This window comes from Paroedura picta, chromosome 8, assembly GCF_049243985.1.
Source record: "Paroedura picta isolate Pp20150507F chromosome 8, Ppicta_v3.0, whole genome shotgun sequence".
NCBI classification, from domain to species: domain Eukaryota; kingdom Metazoa; phylum Chordata; class Lepidosauria; order Squamata; family Gekkonidae; genus Paroedura; species Paroedura picta.
In genome coordinates, this window is record NC_135376.1 from 53,473,386 (window position 1) to 53,492,970 (window position 19,585).

At 40.6% G+C, this 19,585-nt stretch overlaps 1 protein-coding gene across 2 annotated transcripts in view; it reads left to right on the forward strand.

The window, feature by feature from the left end:
* The first annotated feature begins 13,651 nt into the window (after positions 1-13,651).
* Positions 13,652-19,585, forward strand: part of TRUB1 (TruB pseudouridine synthase family member 1) — a 35,382-nt gene continuing 29,448 nt past the window's right edge. For both annotated transcript variants that reach the window (XM_077349868.1, XM_077349869.1), the window contains exons 1-2: positions 13,652-14,132; positions 16,724-16,819. In XM_077349868.1, the coding sequence (XP_077205983.1) occupies positions 13,667-14,132; positions 16,724-16,819 (562 nt within the window). In that variant the 5' untranslated portion in view covers positions 13,652-13,666. The remainder of the gene's footprint in view (positions 14,133-16,723; positions 16,820-19,585) is intronic.

Here is a 19,585-nt window from a genome sequence, read left to right on the forward strand (position 1 = left end):
CCAGCTATATGAAAATTAGCCAGCATATAACGTTTGGACAATTGTTGTGATTTTATCATACATACCTCATCTATTCAGTTACTTAATCCAAAATATTCCAATCAAAAGAGTTTCAAAAATGTTTATTTGTAGTGGAACAGCTACATTTGAATCCAGTAGCACCTTAAGAAACCAACAATATTTTCAGGATATAAGCTTTTGGGGGTAAGTGTTTATTTCATCAGATACTTTTATTCAAACAAAGAATACAACAGTATCTGAAACAAAACAGTAAGAACCTGGCAGAATTCTGAACATACAAAATGGGAGTTAGCATAGTGAGCTACATAATAGATAATGATGTCTTGAGACAGTGCTGACACTCGAGTGTAATAGGTTCTATGTGATTGGTCCTATATTAGCCAACCATGGAGACCCCTGGTGACAATTCTGACTGCAAATATCACAAGATATAGGGCAAGAACAGCAAGTCTGGATGACTGATATTTCCTCTTATCTTTCGAGCACGAATTCACCAATACTAATTAAAGCTGCTTGATTTGACAAGTGCCGCCATGTTCTGCCACAGAAATCTTAGTAACAGACTGATTTGGTGATATTTAACGGGTACCTATGTCTAAGGGACTCATAAAAAGAGAGCTCTAATGAGCAGGATTGTCTTTTCGCATCAGATTGCACTGGCGGTGGGTGAGAAGCACATTAAATTCCAAATTCTGTGTTAGAAACCGATCTGCCATTTTCTTTGAAGGAAAAGAACTATACAAGAAACTGGAAGGCAAGCAACAAGCAAGTGCTAACTCCAAAGGGAAAGCTGTATGGATTCTCTAAGCATCAAGCCCCAATGAGCTTTGCATAGACAAATGGACACTGCTCTCTGAGCTGGCCCATATTGTCTATGTTTCTTTTCAAGGAAAATATCGGTATGGTTTGAAGACTAGGGTACTAGGGCTAGAATAATTAAGCACTGAAGGTCTTCTGTATGGGAAAGTGCTCTAGCTGTTATCTCTGGCATCTATGTCTATGAGTTTTGCACATTTTTAAAAGATCTACTAAGACAGAATGGACAGTCTACATTGGCAGACAAGACAGCTGGACAAGGGAATGGCGCGCATGTGTGATATAAATACAGGATTGCTTCAAGGAAGTCTTAAAACAAAAAGACATCATTCATATCCCAGTAATCCATTCTGAACATCCAAAGACAGATACACTTATAGTATTTCTCTTTGTGTGTATACTTTTGGGCACATTCCAACTAAAGTTCTTAGCAGAATGAATTCAAAACTCTAGTTCAGAGCATGAGGACTGAGCAATCTATGTTTTTAGGGCCAGGAGAAAATACACTCTCCCCTAAAGATGGATTTCAGGAATGTACTGCAGTTCTTAATTTTTTATACCCAGTAAGGCATTCCTCCTTTTCTTCCCTGCCCACCCAATTCCCCACCACCACCCAGAAGATCTTTATTTACTTCAGTTATAACCTGCCTTTCTTCCTACTAGGGATGCCAGCTCATTTCCTGTCTACAGAGGTCAGTTACCCTGGTGAAAATGGATGCTTTGGAAGATAGTCTCAATGACATTGTAGCCCACTGTAGTCCCTTTCCTCTCCAGGCAACTTCTCCAAATCTCTGGGAATTTTCCAGCCTGGATCTGTCAACCTTGCCTCCCTCATCTTCTGCCAAGGGGGACCTAGCAACTGTACTTCTTAGTGAGGATCCCAAATAGCTTAAATCAACTAGGTGCAGTGATTCAATTCTTATCTGGTGAGTTAAATTTGATTCCCCACTCCCTCACATGCAACCAGCTGGGTTACCTTGGGCTTGTCACAGCACTGATAAGAGCTGTTCTAACTGAGCAGTAATATCAGGGCTCTGTCAGCCCCACTTACCTCACAGGGTAGCTGTTGTGGGGGGAGGAAAGAGAAGGGAATTGTAAGCTGCTTTGAGTCTTCTGGTAGAGAAAAGTGGCATATAAAAGCCAACTGTTCTTGATCAGTCTTTGCTTTGTCCGCAGAACAGTCCTTTCTGAGGTCAGCCAGCAAGCTTCTGTGGCAAAGTGGGAATTCAAATATGGGTGTCCCAACTCTTAATCCAACATTAACCACTCTGCCACATTGGCATGCTGGGAGGCTGAAGTGTCCCTGTCTTCCACTGGAAAAATGTTAACGTCTGCCTGTTGTGCAGCACAGTCCTTTGAATATTTACCTGAGAATACTTGCACTGTGTGGGTTTTTCATATCTGTGTATGAAATAACCTTTTCCTCAGGCTGTTAACAATAATGGATAGGCAGGTGTGGCACAGTCAAATCATCTCTAGTGCTGTCATTTTGCATCTCTTCCGTGCTGAATCTTTACACATTTTTGGAGCGCTACTTTTCACTGGCTGCGTTGCCATGGTGATCTGTAAAAAGCCCACCACCCTTGGATAGTGCAGACGCTGCATTTTACACTGCTCATGTCCCTAGATCCTCACTTCTTCGATAATAACGATTATCACTTTACATATTCAGAGCATCAAGGCCCGCTCCTGCTTTAAAGCTACTTCTGCACTTATAAAATATATAAATGATGGTATACATCAAGTATAATACTGTGGTAAAAAGGTCAGAGTGTTAGACTAGGAGGATTTAAGAGATCCAGGTTCAAAATCACACTCCACCATGGAATTTTGCTTGGTAACCTTGAGCAACTATGGGGATAAAATGGAAGAGAGGAGAATGATTATAAGTCCCTTTGGGTCCCTACTGAGGAGAAAAATTGTGTATAAATGAAGTAAATGAATGATTCTGGACAATGGTCCATGATATAAAAGTTCTACCTTTTAATAATGTTCTTGTACAAGATATCTGCCATCCCAAGAGACCCATTACACAGGCCACACAATCGCCTTCTGATTTTATGATATTATTTCCCATAAAGATGACAAAAAAACCACTAAAGTGAGCAACATCAGTAGTAGTTTTATATGCCATCTCTTCTGGAATTATGAGAGTGCCAGGAGAGGGAAAAGGGCGGCATATACATTTGATAAATAAATACATAAAATAATATTTTAATGTGAAAGCCCATCTGGTCATTCAGTGTTTAAACAGAGAGATCTACACAGGAGTGGTAGCCTTTAACTTAAACTAAACATAATTCTGCAGTGGGCCAGGGCTTTAGTTCAGAAAAGTTGCATTCAGCAGTTCAAGTCATTCTAGGAAGAACCAACCTCCAGGCAGGGCCTCCTGGAATTGCAGCTGATTGCCAAACTACAGAGATCAGTTCCCCTGCAGAAAATGGTTGCTTTGGATCTGGGTTTGATTTCGTGCTCCCCCCCCCCCCACATGCAACCAGCGACCTTGGGCTCACCACAGCACTGATAAAGTTGCTCTGACCGAGCAGTAACATCAGGGCTCTCTCAGCCTCACCCACCTCAGTGTCTGTTGTGTAGCGTGGATAGAGAAGGCAAATGTAAGCCACTTTAAGTCTCCAGGTAGAAAAAAGCAGCATATAAGAACCAACTCTTCTTCTAAATGCAAAATATGATTATTATGATTGATTGCTAAATAAATATATTCTCTACTAGCATGTCATGTAAACGTGATGCCAAAGAAAAACAGGGTTTGTGTTCCATTAAATGATCTTGATGAAGCCTCTGTGGAACAGTGTGTTTGACTTGCAGAAGTCAAACACACATACTTTGTGTCCAGTGTGTCCCTCTAAGCTGTGCACATGAGTGCACATGATATCAATGGAGTCAAAATGCAATTCCCCATGGAGACACAGGTTTGCATGGTTAATAGATCATCCTGCTTACTGGTGAGTTTGTCTTCTGATCATTAAAGTTACAGCCATCAATAAAACAATTGTGTGTCTCATTTACACAGGAAACCCTGCTCAGTAGCAATCTGGAGCCAAGTAGTGTCTTGCACTGCCCATTGCCCATTTTAAGATTACAGCAATTATATTCTTCTCAGGATGAGAATAATCCACTCAATAGGGAGAAAAATTCAGGAAACACATTACTTGTATTGCTTATACCAAGATCCAGAACTGAGTCACCTTGCAGCCCAGATACCTAGGGAGAACAATGGCCATATAAATATTTTAACTATAATTTTTTTAAAAAAATGCTTAGATGAGATACTTGTTCCTTGTGTACTTCTGAATGTCACCCATCTGTGTGTCAATTGTATTTGATCTTTTCCAACAGTGACAACAGTCAAATTTTGCTATATTCATTTTTCAGCATCTTCTGTTCAAATTTCTTGGTCTGCAATGAGAAGCTAGTGTTATGCCTTACCCATTTGTAGGAGTTTGTCCAAATGCCCTTTATTCATTACAGCAATTCCTGTTATACCAGCTGTCTTTCTCCCCATAAGCTTCCTGTAGCTTGTTGATCAGGGCCCTGGGTTTGGCAAGATATCAACCTGTTGCAGTAGCAACCATGTCCACAAAGTCCCTTTTTTCTGGGACATTTAGTTCCTTCCATCTGTTAGCTGGCTCCCAACTAGAGGATTTGAATGTAGTGGCCTTTCCCTAAAGTGTTCTTTTATGGGAATTATTTCTGCAGGGTTCAAGCTGTCTTTACATGTGGTCCAGGGACAGTGCATATAAGAGATTACATGCTTCAAGGCTGTTAACTTGACTAATGATTTATTAATGTAAGTCTTTTTGATCATGTATTTGGATATGGCAGCCAAGAGGAATGGAATACTGTCCAGACACTCAGAATTATTTGGTGGACATAACTGATAAAAAATATACCAAGATTTCAATGGAGTCAAAATGTAATTCCCCATGGAGACACAGGTTTGCATGTTTAATAGACCATCCTGCTTACTGGTGAGTTTGTCTTCTGATCATTAAAGTTACAGCCATCAATAAAACAATTGTGTGCCTCTGAAAAAGACAGAATGGTAATGTTTTCAGTATATAGTTCGGAAACCATGTAATAAATCCTTTCTTGAACAGTCCCAAGATATGGGATTTCTAAATCACCATAGCTGTTAATTATCTTGTTGGAAATCAAATTTCCCACATGTTTACAGGTGTCAACTAGCTTTCTTGAAACAATGTATTTTTTTCAGTAGATTTGCTTTTGATATAACCCTTTTTGTCCTGTACTTTCACCAATAAATCCTATTTAGCCAGTTCATCCTCACACACCATTTTATTGTTATTTTTTAATTATCAGATCTTGCTTAATCTGAACCTCTTAAAGAGCTTTCACCCCCATCCACATCTGTGTAACAAACAGCCACATCTATTCCAGTCTCTTTGACACAGAGACTCACATCTAAATGATTTATAATAAGTCTCTCTCTGCTAAAACAGACCTCGATCAGGCCTGGTGGAACATTCTGCCTAGTGAGATAAGGAACCTCCAAGATTTTAAGCAATTCCGGAAGGCCCGTAAGAAAGATCTATTCTGTCAGGCTTACAGCTGAGGCCAGAAACCAACAAAATACTGGCCTCCCTATCAAAAAACATAAGCTGAGAACAATTTGTAAAGAAATCTGCCCAAGATCAACTTAGCCCAAGATCGACTTACATCAGAGAGATGGCTTTTAATCTATTATTTTTAAAACCTAAATTAGAGTATTTGATTGTTTATTGTTATATGTATTATATTTAATGTTTTAAATTCTTCTTGTTACCTGCCCTGAGCCTATCAGGAAAGGGTGGGTTATAAAAATAGAATTATTATTATTATAATTTCCTCTTCCCCCATTTGTAACTTTGGTTATAAAGGCACATGCAAAATAGCTGTGCACTTTGTACATTTGATGAAGTGAGCTTTGATTCATTAAAGGTTATGCTAAAATACAATTCAGTCAAGGTGCCATAAGACTCCTATTTATCAGGGAGTTTCCTCAAACCAATTAAGAAAAAGCTTTGCCTTGAAGTTAAGTACAGTCCTAGGGCATACCTAACTTTATGTTCTGGTATTATGAATTTACTTGAAATGGCCATGCCCTGTCCCATTCTGGCTTCTTCTGAATCCTTCAGCAAGTGATCTTCACTATGGTCTCCTTGCATCTCTGGATCAAAGACATCTGCAAGGAATCTCAAATTCTAAAGACATTGTTATGTTAGTCTGTTGTAGAAAAGGGCCCATGGTATCTTAAAAACCATCACAATTTAATCTAATTTAATCTTATATGAGCCGGATGAATCTTGCATAATCAGAGGAAGCTCACCAAAGCTTTGCTGGAATAAACTGTCTTATTCAGGAGCCCACCATGGTCATTGAATGTAAATTCAACATAGGCTTTATTTTTCTCTGTGGTGAATGACAGGCCACCTCTGTGGGATCACTCTTTATTTACCAAAAGAAGGAAACTGGAGTAATCAGCTAAATTTTTATTTGTAGGGGGAAATGGCAACAACTGCACAAATTACATTCAGAGTTTTTTTTTTATATCAATCTAGTGCCAAATTGTCCTCAGCTATTGTTTCAGATCTAAATTCAGGAGCATTCTGTCTATGAAATACAACACTATCCAATACCTGTTGTTAGGCAAGAGTATAACCATCAAGCTTATTAAACATGAATGGACTAATCAGACAAATTCAATGGCTGTGCATGAGCATCTCATGAATGTTTCACTAAGGAGCACTGAGAGAGATAAAGTAGACTGCATTAGATTTAGGAATAATGGATGTGCTTCTGTTCAGAAGCAAAGTACCGTAAGGACCTTCCAGAAAACACGCTGGCTTGGAGACAACATCAGAAACACCATCAATTAGATTTGGCTGCTGTTTGTACATCTCTACAGTGCAATCCTATGAAAAATCAATTGAGCTGCAACCCACTGAAATCAATGGTGTGAGGTTTATGCTGTTCCTTAAACTGTTTTATGCTGTCTTCAATATCCCATAGCTTATTTGAATGGCTTAGTGTTTTAATAGTGCTAATTCATTAATTGGAAGCTGCTTCAAGCAGGACCCTGAAGAAGTGGAATAGAAATCTCTGAAATAAATACATCTCCTAAATATGCGGGCTTAAATGAGAGTAATTCCACATAGGATTACACCACAAATCTCATAAACACAACTTTCTCAAACATTTCAAATGGATTGTAACTGGTGTTTTTACATACAGTACTACAGGATTCACCATTGTTCAACCCAGATGCCCAATTTCCAGTGCTAGAATGCTGCCCTGGAACAGAAGAATGGTAATCAAGATGAGTACTGTTTTTAAAACATGCCTATCTAACACGGAAGCTGCAAACTTTTACCATTAAAGAAACAAACTGTTGAAATTCAAACTAAGACATCAACACAGAGTCGGTACAAGTAAGCCTATTTGCATTTCTGAAACTATGTAGCTACTGACACATTAATAGATAATCAGTGATGGTAGAAAGTTCTGTCAAGTCATGGCTGACTTGGCAACCCTGTAGAGTTTTCAAGGCAAGAGACATTCAGAGGTGGTTTGCCTGCTTCTGCCCCTGTTTACCTTCCAAGATCTGATGAGACTGCCCTAGCTCTGGGCTATCCAGGTCAAGGATAATCAATGTAGAATTCCAAGATTTTGTTTTAATGAATGCTTTACTGAAAGTTCTGTTGACCATATAATACAGCTATCTATGAAGTTTTTGCAGACCAAACCCTAGTTCTTGCAAATCCTTTATTATGAAATGACACACATGAGATCTCATCTCACCTTGTAAGTAATAAATATACAGAAGAGCACACTTCATGATTATGTTAGTGTGTTAGCATACATCAGTGTGGATTAGTGGTCAATATTCATCTCTATTATTTCTTTTTCTGCAATACATCTCCAAAAAGCCATTTAGTTCTATATCTTTTTTATTTTTTGCCCACCATCCGTTCCACATACTGGTCATTCTGGCTTCCCACCTACCATTAACAGAATGAAATGTACTGTATGAAACTTCTGTCTCTGTTTCACTTTACCTGGAATCAGGCCAACAATGGATACAATCCATTTTAGTAAGACCCCTCATTTTGGCACTGGCTTGTACAGCACACCTAGAAAACTGCAGTTGCATTTCAGCACTTCATGGGATGCAATCTTGTCCTTCATCAAAGAAGCTGGTAGGCCTTAGGACAACGGGCAAAAAATAATTATGTATCAATTTCTTGTCCAAGTTTGTAAAATGGGACTAATAGGAAGATCTTTTGCTTGGGTAACCTGACGTTAGGAACATTCAAAGACTTGGTACTACTTTTTTTTCCCTGCATGGAATTAGAATACCAAACCTTTCCCTCTGCCATTATCCATTCCATATGGAATGGGAAATGAAGCTGAAGCCATACAAAAATGAGTCACTTAACATTAATGCGCACTCACAGATTTCCATTAACATGTCTTCAGTAAATAAACAGCAATTCTGAGTAATTTCCTTCTGCAGCTGCGGCCCATTTAGCAACACTTTAGAGAAGACTAAATTCCAAAGACTGCCAGTAGAGAGACAAACGTGTACCGCTATTCCTTCTTCAGTGCCCCCATACATCCTGAGCAGAATGACTGACTAAAAATAAGGCCAGCTTATTTAATATGTAATGAAGTTTCTTAGCATGTAAAAGACAAATATGAAATATTGAGTAATGCTGCCAAATGACTTTACCAGCCAGATTCTCAATGGGTAGAAACGAAATAACATGCTACAGAAACATCTAGATGTAAGGCACAATTCCATACTGCAGTCATGTAAACAGGGATGGAATGGCAGCTTACTACAACACACATTCTGCCATGTTGCTGTGCAAGGGTAGGAAACCCGTGTGGTATACTTGCCAGTCTGAGTATGTTCCAAGTTGTGAAAAATGCAGCCCCAAAGGAAAACTAATCTAATTTTGTGTGTACTCCAACTGCTAAAGCAGGCTTTCTCAGCCATGGTTTCGTCAAACCCTGCGGTTTCTTGACAGCCCTGGAAGGGTGGGAGTTAATTTTAAAAATATATGGTCATGTCTAACCCACCCTCCAATGCCCAATGATGGTTCTAGAGTCGGTGGGAAGGGGAGAGGCTTCCCAACCATATTCTGCATGATTGTGCAGTTGAGAAAGGCTGCACAAAAGTGTCAAATTTAGTCCATCTACAAATGAAACTGCTTCTGCTCATTTAGACCAGGGGCAGTCAAACTGCGGCCCTCCAGATATCCGTGGACTACAATTCCCATGAGCCCCTGCCAGCAAATACTCATGGGAATTGTAGTCCACAGACATCTGGAGGGCCGCAGTTTGACTACCCCTGATTTAGACCATTGTCCTGTCAAGAGTCAGTAGCATATTGTACTCGGACTCGTAGCTGCTCAACAGGGTCTCTTAGGGAGGCCCTTTCATATCCTAGCTAATTCTTTAAATTGAATTTAATCTAAAGGTCCAGGATTAAACCTGAACCTTCTATGTGCAAAGCAGATATGGAGCTGCAGCCCTCAAGGAGATTCAGTAGGTAAAAGACACAAGCCATTTGGCTAGGCTATCAATGGATGACCTCGCTAAGTCATCATCACAGTCTCAGTTCTCATTGGCAAAATAAAAATACTTATGGCAGAAGCTGTGAAGACAGTAAAAAACTGTACCCAACTCTTAGTTTTGACTGCATATTTCCTGCAGAAGTTTTGCTCTCCTTTATGAAGTTCTGACCTGGATAGCTCAGGCCACCCTAATCCTGTCAGATCTCAAAAGGTAATCAGGGCCAACCCTGGCTGAGGTTGGATGGGAGACCTCCAAAGAGTTGGGCAGTAGTTCCTGCAAGGAACACTAGGGGTCATGACACAGAACCAGGTGATGGCAAGTCATCGCCAAACAGCGCTTGCCCAGCTGCCTGACAACCCTTGGATCACCCGGCTACACTACACTCACCATACGATAAATAAATCATCTACTTAATGAGGGCAACAAACTTAAAAGTGCTGTAGGGAAAAAGAAGTTCAACACCTTGCATGTCACTTAGCCCTTGGCTATTTCAAAGAAAAAGAGCCTCTTGTGGCACAGAGTGGTAAGGCAGTGACATGCTGTTTGAAGCTCTGATCAGGAGGCTGGGAGTTCGATCCCAGCAGCTGGCTCAAGGTTGACTCAGCCTTCCATTCTTCCGGTAAAATGAGTACCCAGCTTGCTGGGGGGTAAACGGTAATTACTGGGGAAGGCACTGGCAAACCACCCCGTATTGAGTCTGCCATGAAAATTCTGGAGGGCATCAACCCAAGGGTCAGGCATGACCCGGTGCTTGCACAGGGGATACCTTTACCTTATTTCAAAGAAAACAAAAATATCGTTAGCCAAACTATGCTAATAGTTTCATTGTCACATTGTTTATCAAATGAATGAATTAATAAAATAAATGTATCTTGTCTGCAATGCAATCCTAAACAGAATTATAGCCTTCTCAGCCTACGGAGTTCAATGCATTGAGAAAGGTTCACCTCTGCTTAAGACTGCACTCTTGCCGTCCTATATTCAGTACCACTAAACATTTCCCATTTGATCTTGCTTCCTTTGTCACACATGACACTTCTTGTCTCCACTTCTGCAGCTTAACTCTTTCATCATGCCAGGTTTCATAAGCATTCATTTGCTGGGGAAGAAAGGGCACTTTTGCTTGCTTTAGGATGTGGGTTGCTTTGGGCTTGCAACTTCCAATATTAAGGCAAGATGCTGAATTAATATCAAGAAGCATACTTGCTCAGAGCTTTCTCAGAGTCTTAGATCCTGACAATGTCTTACAGCAGCCATCATGGTTAACAGATTTCCTTCATCATGATTACCTAATCTTCCAACCCTTAGGGCTACTTCTGGAAAAGAACTCTATGACCTTGAGGGGTGCATTTTGTGCCCCAGTTGAAGGAAATGAATGACTAAAGAGAAGTATGTTTCAGGTATTTGCCTTGAAAGGACTCTGAAGCAGTTAAGATTAATAGACTAAACAACTGGTCAGTGTCATATAATTCTTTTCAGTCATGCAGCAGAAGTGCAACCGCAATCAAAATGATGGCTAACAGAAAAGGAGAAGCAACTGCTTTCCAAGTCAGCCTGTCAGAAAGTAGCGGTACCTCTGTGCTCAGAGTGATATATTGTCTGTACAAACATTCTGCTGGGCGATAGTGTGTGAAGCATGTGCATGTCTAGAATGACCAAGAAATATAAGTTATGGATAAATAACTGCATATAAATGCAATATTCAGAGAAACAAGTTGCTCATAAAATGCAAACATTCTCAAGAATCCAGGCTCAATTACAAGATATTTCTCTCTCCCCACCCCCCACCTCGCAGTTTTCTTAAGAAGAGTCCTGCTGGATCAGACCAATAGTCCATCGTGCCCAGCATCCTGTCTCACACAGTGGCAAACCAGTTCATTTGGATGCCCAACACCAGGCCAGGCCTTCACTGATGCTGCCTCTTGGCTCTGAGATATAGAGGTTTAAATGGGGGTTTCCCTCAGTCACCATGGCTAGTAGCCTTCGACAGGCTTATCCTTCATGAATCTATCTAATCCACTTTGAAAGCTGACATGTAGCCATCATTGCATCATCTGGAAGTGAATTCCACATTTTAATAATTCACTGTGTAAAGTAGTGTTTTCTTTTGTCCAACTTGAACCTACTGACCCTCGGTTTCATTGCCCTCAAGTTCTAGTATTTTTTCCATACCATCTCCCATTGCTGAAGCTTAATAGTGTGCCCTATATTTTGTGCCCAGCGAATCATTGATTCTTTTATCACTTCCTTCTTAGTGTCTTTTTTTAGTAACATATTGTAGATCTTTGCAATTAATTTCTCTTTTTGTTCATATATACAAAGATCAGCCTCATTTTTTAAATTTTCAAACTGATAAATCTGTCTATCAGTTTTAAATTGTCATATAATTGTCTATATAGAAACCAATTGCAGGTACCACTTGCTACTGTTATGTCTTCCCCCTGTTTAAATTTTATTTGCTGTTCAGAGTAATCTAACAGATCTTTATATTTTAGATACTCTTCTGAGTGCCATTTTCCCTACCATATAATGCCTCATGTGGCGACACCCAATATGGAATTTTTGGCCACAATTGGTTCTTATATTTAGACCAAGTTCTAAAGTGCCCGCCTTATACAATGATTTTTAAATGTTTGATGTATTCCTGCTTTCCCAAACCAGAGGTATAAGAGATATAAAATTTACATTAGCAACTAACATAAGGGAAAATTACTACAAAATGCTGTATAGATGTTATTTGACTCCGGTATTATTGGCTAAAATATACAAAAATGGTTGAACAAAATGTTGGAAATGTAAATTGGTTGATGGTACTTTTAGCACCTTTGGTGGACATGTCCAGAGGCAAAAAAATCTTGGGTACAGATCCATCAATATACTCGGAAAATAACAAAGCTTGACTTGAAACTTAAAACAGAATTATACTTATTAAATATTTTGGATCCTGAAATAGTAAAAGCAAGGAGAATACTATTACTTTACAAGTTATAGTATTTTTTGAAAGGAAGAAAATTTTCTCTGCAGTCTTTCAATCAATCAATATTTATTATAAGAGTGGTGTGCCGACCCCTTCAACATCCTTAACACCCCTCCTCTGTACTTTCCCCCCAGCTCTATTTCCTTTTTGAGATACAGGGACCAGAACTGTGCACAGTATTCCAAGTGAGGCCTTACCACAGATCTGTACAGGGGCATTACAAAATTAGAGCTCTTCACAGTCAGCCTTGGTTTTTGCCATCCTGAATAATTTGGTGTGATCTGCAAACTTGGATACTATACTACTCACATCTAGTTCCAGACCACTGATTAATGATCCTTAACCATGAAAGGTTTAACGAACTTTTGATGTACTATAGGGAGGACTGTAAAGGTCACCAGTCTGATGAGCCAGAGTAAAGCATTTTTTAATGCATTTCAGTTTACGGTAATTTTAGATGCAGTTTAGGTTGACTAAAATCAGCACACATAACAGAAAGTATTATTTAGTATGTTATGAGACTATAAATCATTATTCTCTGCTAGGCAGAACTCAACAAAGGCCACATCAGCTTGATGGTGGCCAAAATTTTAACTATCATGGAAGTCGGTGGGAAACATGCAAGACAAGGTGAATCAGATTGTGGGAAGTTGGCAACATACCAAGAAGCTATCCTTTGAGAAATGGGCAGGCCAAAGATTTGCATTCTGGCTATAGCGTGATGAATGAATTTTATGTAGAAGACCCCCATGTAGAGACTGCATAACTAAAAGGTGATTTACGTTTGCTTGAGACAGTAATTAGCATATCGATATAAAAGCTGATGCACTGCTATTATAAGGGCAAATTGGAAATCATTTGGATTTTCTCACTGGCTGAGATGGAAGTCGTCTTGAATGCAGGAAATAAGCGCGACACAGTTCTCACTGGGAGTGCAACCAGTGCATTTAGATTTCTGCCCACAGTTAATATGATTTAAGATTACAAAACGGAACCCCGCTTTGACGCCTGTTTTCCCAGGTTCATTTCAGTGCTTCGATCAAATCCACTTTTTTAAATGTTCTGTCAAAGGCTTTCCACTTTTTAAACATCACAGACCTTTTTAGATGGAAGGATTTTTAAAACGAAAAGCCCAGCTCTTTCCAGCATCTCGACCAAGCCCAAGGATTACTCATCGTTCTCTCTCCCCGCTCACGTTTTCGAGCCGCCCTATCGTGGTGACAGCGCCGCGGAAGAGGCCAATAGGAGCCGATGAACTACAACTCCCACAAAGCCTTTCCCGACGGGATAAACGCCAGGACTGCAGCTTCCAGAATCCATTGCGGCTTTCTATCCGGAGCAGCCGTCTCTTCTCCCTCGGCGTGGTTGCCGCTCCAGTGGGGCCGCGTGGTTAGAAAACACGGCCCTTCTTCCACAGTGAAATTAGGTCAGGGGCACCTGAAAAAGGCTGGCCGTAGTTCTTCCAGCATCCGCTCTCGGGAGCCAGCGCTGCTTCGGAGGAGCTCTCGCCAGAGAAGACGTCTCTGCAGGACTGCCGTGCATTCCCCTCGCGCCGCTCATCGTGGCTGGGGCGGGGGGAGGACCGTCGCGGGACGCCCCGGGAATAAAATGGTCGCTGCTAAACTGTTGTCTCTTAGCGGGCTGTTCGCTGTGTATAAACCCAAAGGGCGCACTTCAGCAGATGTGCTGAACCACCTTAAGGCGAAGCTACTGGCAGGTACCATTTAAGGGGGCGAGAGGAGGAGAGAGATTTGGCAGTTGGGGACGCCGGAGGGTGGAGTAAGACACACCCAAACTGAAGCTGCCCTTGAGGGAAGTCTCATACGGGTTCAGGCTAGTGTTGGGGAGACAAAAACCCCTCCCAAAAAAAGGGGAGGGGGAGAGAACTGGAACAGGAACAAAAAAACCTACTGGTAATAGGACCAACGAAGGTTGAATGTATTGCTGTTAAAATTATATTACTTTTATTGTGCACAATTAAAAAAAACTAGGAATTAAAAACATGTGTCCTGCCCATAGGCTATTGCAAACCAGTATGCTATGCACTATGGGAACCAATAGGCTGATGCATTTTGGCCCTTATAAGGCCTTCTTCAAAGGTCTGGTTTTCACACACACCAGTTCTTAACACATAAAATAAGTACAGCAGCCAATAAAAGCTCCAAAGTAAGAGCTGTAAAGTACAAGAGTCACATAACCAAAGGAGATGCCTAGTTTTCAGCCACTAGCTCTCTTCCAAAGGCTGCCCTAAATTTACAGTGGCTTTCATTATCAATGCATGTATTGCAATGAATGAAGTCCTCACTCTGTCCTGGGAAATTGTTGGATGGCATTTGACCAGTCAGGCACTCACAGACTAACCTATCTTGCATGATTGGTGTGAGGACAAATGAAGAGAAGGAGAACCATGTCAAATATTTTAGGTTTGCGCTGGAGAGAACTGCATGTGAGTATTTAGTGAGAGTCACAATGGTGTCCTTAGGCAGGGGTAGTCAACCTGTGGAGGACATCTGGAGGACCACAGGTAGACGACCCTGTCCTTAGTGATGTTCCTTAGAAAAAAACCAAAACAACCCCGAGCCCTTTTAATGTCCCAGTCTGTTGCTGTTTCTTGCTACAACTTCTGCTAATTTGCTTCACCAGAAGTTGAAACTTCAATGCCCTTGAGTTTTCAGAGCTTGTGCCTAGGTATTTTATTTTACAGTGGTTCTGGGTGCTTCTCAACTTCTTGATGTGCAACCCATACTTAATTTAGTGTACTCTCTGGGAGTCACAAAGTAACACCACATCACTTTCCCTCTCCCCAGTTTAAAAAACAGGAACCTCACATCATTTAATCCTGAACAGGATTATTTGCATGTTATAAACAATATGATCTATTTGCATGTTATAAACAGCACAGAAGCAAACTGAAATATACTATTTGAGTCTTTGGAGACTTGACTCTCAATTTTCCCTCTTTTTTCTCGTGCTCCATCTGTGACCTACTTCCAGAACTACTGTGTTAAGTGAAAAATGAGAACCTAGCCCTAGATGTGTCCTCAGATACAAATTAAAAAAGTTAACAAGGCAGTGTTTGTTTTACCAATGAAAACTAAGTACACCTTAAACACCCCTCAAACTGCACCTTAAACACATATCCAGTTTTATAACTGAGTTGCCGGAAAGGTTTGAGTTACTCTTCACCAAAATAGGGCACTTTCACAAGATCAAGGAATGTCATGTACATGGCTGTTTTATATTTTGTTGCTGGAATTTTCATCTCTGACGATGCCAAGTTGCTTTGTAAATTTTTTTCTCAGGAGGTTCAATCCGATCACTCCAGCGAAAATGTAGTCCATTCAACAAAGTACAAACTCTAGTAGTCCCATTGATTGCAGTGATAGTGCTAAGTGAATGTTCACTTAGGCCTGGTGCAATTTCAGAGTAGCATAGTAAAAATGTAAGAATGCTTCCCTAAAAGTTGTTCAGCATAAAATTTTATTCAACCTTCAACACACGAGCCTGGCCAGACTCAGTTTTGCTTTATTATGCTTGTATTTATCCCAAGAAACATACCTAACAAAAGTTCAGAAAGTAGGAAAAGTAGAGTGATAAGCTTCAGAGTTCAGTTTAGAAGACAATGTGCTTATTTATTATACTGATAGATTATAGATTTCTTCCCCACTATTACCATTCAAGGCAGTTTACAGTGGCTTTCTTATCCCTATGCCCAACACTCAAGTCATTCTTCTAGGGCCATTTGCCCATGATCCAGTGGCTGAGTGAGCAAATATAACCAGGGTGTCTCATTGCTATTTGTTGAACAACTTGAAATATTATGTTTCTTGCCTTCCATAGAAGGCAGGGGGACTCAAGTTATGCATTGCATTTACTGGATCCCAGCCATTATATGTAATTAAACGTAGGGAATATATTGTATCATTGCTGTGTGCTGCTGACAACATTGGAGGAATTCTGCAAGTGCTGACAGTTACAGCTTTATTACTGGAACAAATAAGGCAATTTGATGTTTCTTGTACATAGCCGAGGAACATAATGAAACCCAGTGCTAAACATTAAAATGATTAATTATCTGATGCTATCCAATTCTAGAAATGAAAAATGGCTCTAGGTGAGCTATTATGTTTGTGTGATAATTTCTGTTATTGTAATTCACAATTTTCCTTGAGATTAAAGAGTTTCTATTGAATTAGTTATGCCATATCAGTAATTTCTAATATGAATAACAAATCTGTGTACATTTAGTGTGTGTGTTTGTATGCAATGTTATGAAGCTTCTTATCCTTTCGGATTTTATTTTTTCAGAAGCTGGTTTGCCAAAGCGTAATAGAAATACAAGAAAACACAATCTAAAGATTGGACATGGTGGGATTCTAGATAAAGCTGCTACTGGAGTACTAGGTAATGTGTACTAATAATGTGTACAAATAACTAATTACATTACAATACTTTCATACTGTTTTGTTTTAAAATGTGTACAACACAGTTGATCTGAAACCAAGATTTAAGATCTATTCAGGATAGATACACTGCCCTGATTTAAATTCCAGAGAAGAATTAAACTGTTTAGTCAGCGCAATATTCTAGAAGTCCAACAGAAAAGAAATTGTTTTATTTGCTGTTAAAACGGAGTATGGGATGTGGCGAAGCATTCCTCTGGTATAGAATACACCACAGTATTAGAGTGGTTTCTGGACAGACCTTGTTACTAATGGGTGCCAGTTTTGGATGGATACTCTGGGCAGGGCCTTGTTGACAGATTTTAAGGATGAGCAACTTCTGACATTACATTTATTAATAAATATACAATCAAGAGTTGACAGATCTCTGCTGTTGCCTTAATGGATCTGAAGATGGTTTTTGATACCGTACCCCACTCCCAATTATGGCACAAGCTAAAATTAACATCTGTCGACAAAAGAAGCTCAGTTTATTGTGTACTCCCTGCCATGCTTCATGATGTTGAAATTTCAGGATTTGCATGTCAAAAGGTGTTATACAAGGGTCTATTATGCATGGCCGCCGAAACGGCGATTTAGGGTCACATGGAAAATGTGGAGAGGGAAGACGCAAAGCAAACCGCTTATGGAAGGGACGCAACAGCGGCAAAATCCAGAGTAACCAATTATGCACGTGGCGACCCCGGCGCCGCTTCTGGTTGCGCCCCGGTCGCCCGGAAGCTCCGCTTCTGCGTTTCGCTAACGAAGCTTTTACGGCGGCATGCACCAAATCTGCGGCCGGTTGTAGCCGGCGCCATGCGTTATCGGTGATTTTAGGCAACGCCATTCCACCCCGAATGTGGACCTTCCCTTTCGTGCATAATGGGCCAAGGTGCTTTAGTCTTTTGGGGGTACAGGTTTTCTATCTGCCTGGCCTCATCTGCCTAAGTTTCATTTTATTTATTTATTTATTTATTTATTTATTTATTTATTTATTTATTTATTTATTTATTTATTTATTATATTTCTATACCACCCTCCGGTAAGGCTCATGGCGGTTTACATAAAACATGGGGGAGTACATTAGAACCATAATAACAATAATCATAACAATAAGGCTAAGAATCAGTATTGATAAACAATAACATAACAATTAACAATGCAATAGAACTTTTCAAACAACCTGTGGGAGGGAGAGCAATTGGGTTCAGGATGTGGAGGATGTCTGTGATGTCCAGGGGGCCAGCTGAATGGTGTTAGGTCTTTTAGCCTCAGTCGAAAGTCTGGAGGAGGAGATACCTTATACAAGCCCTTCAGAAATGTGGAAGTTAAGGAAGGGCCCTGATCTCTTCAGTGAGCACGTACCACCAGGTGGGGGCCAGGACCAAGAAGGCTCTGACCCTGGTTCAGGCCTATCATACTTCTAAGAAGCCAGGCGTCCTCAACCTGTTGGTGGTGGCTGAACGTAACATTCTTTGGGAAGTATAGGTAGAGAGGCGATCTCCAAGATACACTGGGCCCAGACCGCATATGGCCTTGAAGGTGATTATCAGAACCTTAAGCCTGATCTGAAATTCTACTGGGAGCCAATGAAGTTGGGCAGGCTAGATGTGGGACCACCTTGGTGGTATTCTGGACCAGTTGCAGTTTCCGGATCAAGGTTAAGGGGAGGCCTGCATACAGCAAGTTACAGAAGTCCAGTCTCGAGATGACCATTGCATGAATCACTGTGGCTAGATGTTCTGGCACCAAGTAGGGCGCTGGAAGCTTGACCTGGTGCAGGTGGTAGAAGGCCTGCCGTGCTACTCTTGTGACTGTGCTTCCATGGAAAGAGAGGCATCAAGAATCACACTGAGATTCCTGGTGAAGTGAGCTACTGATAGTTGCACTCCATCCAGGGTGGGGTTGGCGTGCTTCCTCGCTTGGACCATTCCTGCCCAGTGACTGGCCCTCCATCTTTGAAGGGTTGAGCTTCAGACGACTGTAATGTGCCTGCAGCATGACACCCTTGCCCCTCCAATACATCTTCAAGTGGTGAAACATCCATGTGGATGCTGTTGTTCTGGCACTTCGTAAGGCATGGGTAGCAAGACCCTGTGAACTTGCCAAGCTGCAGGCTTTTGCAGCATTTTAAAACAACTTAAAAATAACCCACCTTCATGTTGGTCATATCTAGTTTGTCCCTAAGTAATGTATAAAATGAGAAACTTACTTATTAAAAATTTAAGAGTGCCAGTAGTCAACAACAGAATGAATGCAAAATGATTTTAATATATCTAAAGTCATAGCTTCCAGGAATTTGATATCCTCTCAGCATAATGAGAAATACCATAAGATGCCAAATTGCCATATTGATCCATAGAAAAAAATCCAAAGTCTGCATATAATAGGTTAGGAGCCAACTAAAACACTGTAACTAGGGAAGTCAGTAAGCTTTTATGTTAACCGGTATTCTTTTTCAGGCTGGATATTGCACATCACGTGATAGCCCTCCCCTCCTGTTGGCTCCAGCAACTGGTGTTCCATAGATCCGTTTCCATTTAACCAGCCTTGCAAATAGTCTTCTTTTGAAGCTATTTGAGCTAGGGGCCATCACTACAACTTAAGGCTGGGAATTCAGTGTCTTAATAAAAGCTCATGGTGATATAGTATGGCTGGCTTACATCCGTTGGAATGCTGCTTTTGTATCTTGCCTTGTCTTGCTGGATGAGTGTTAAGAAAGAAGTAC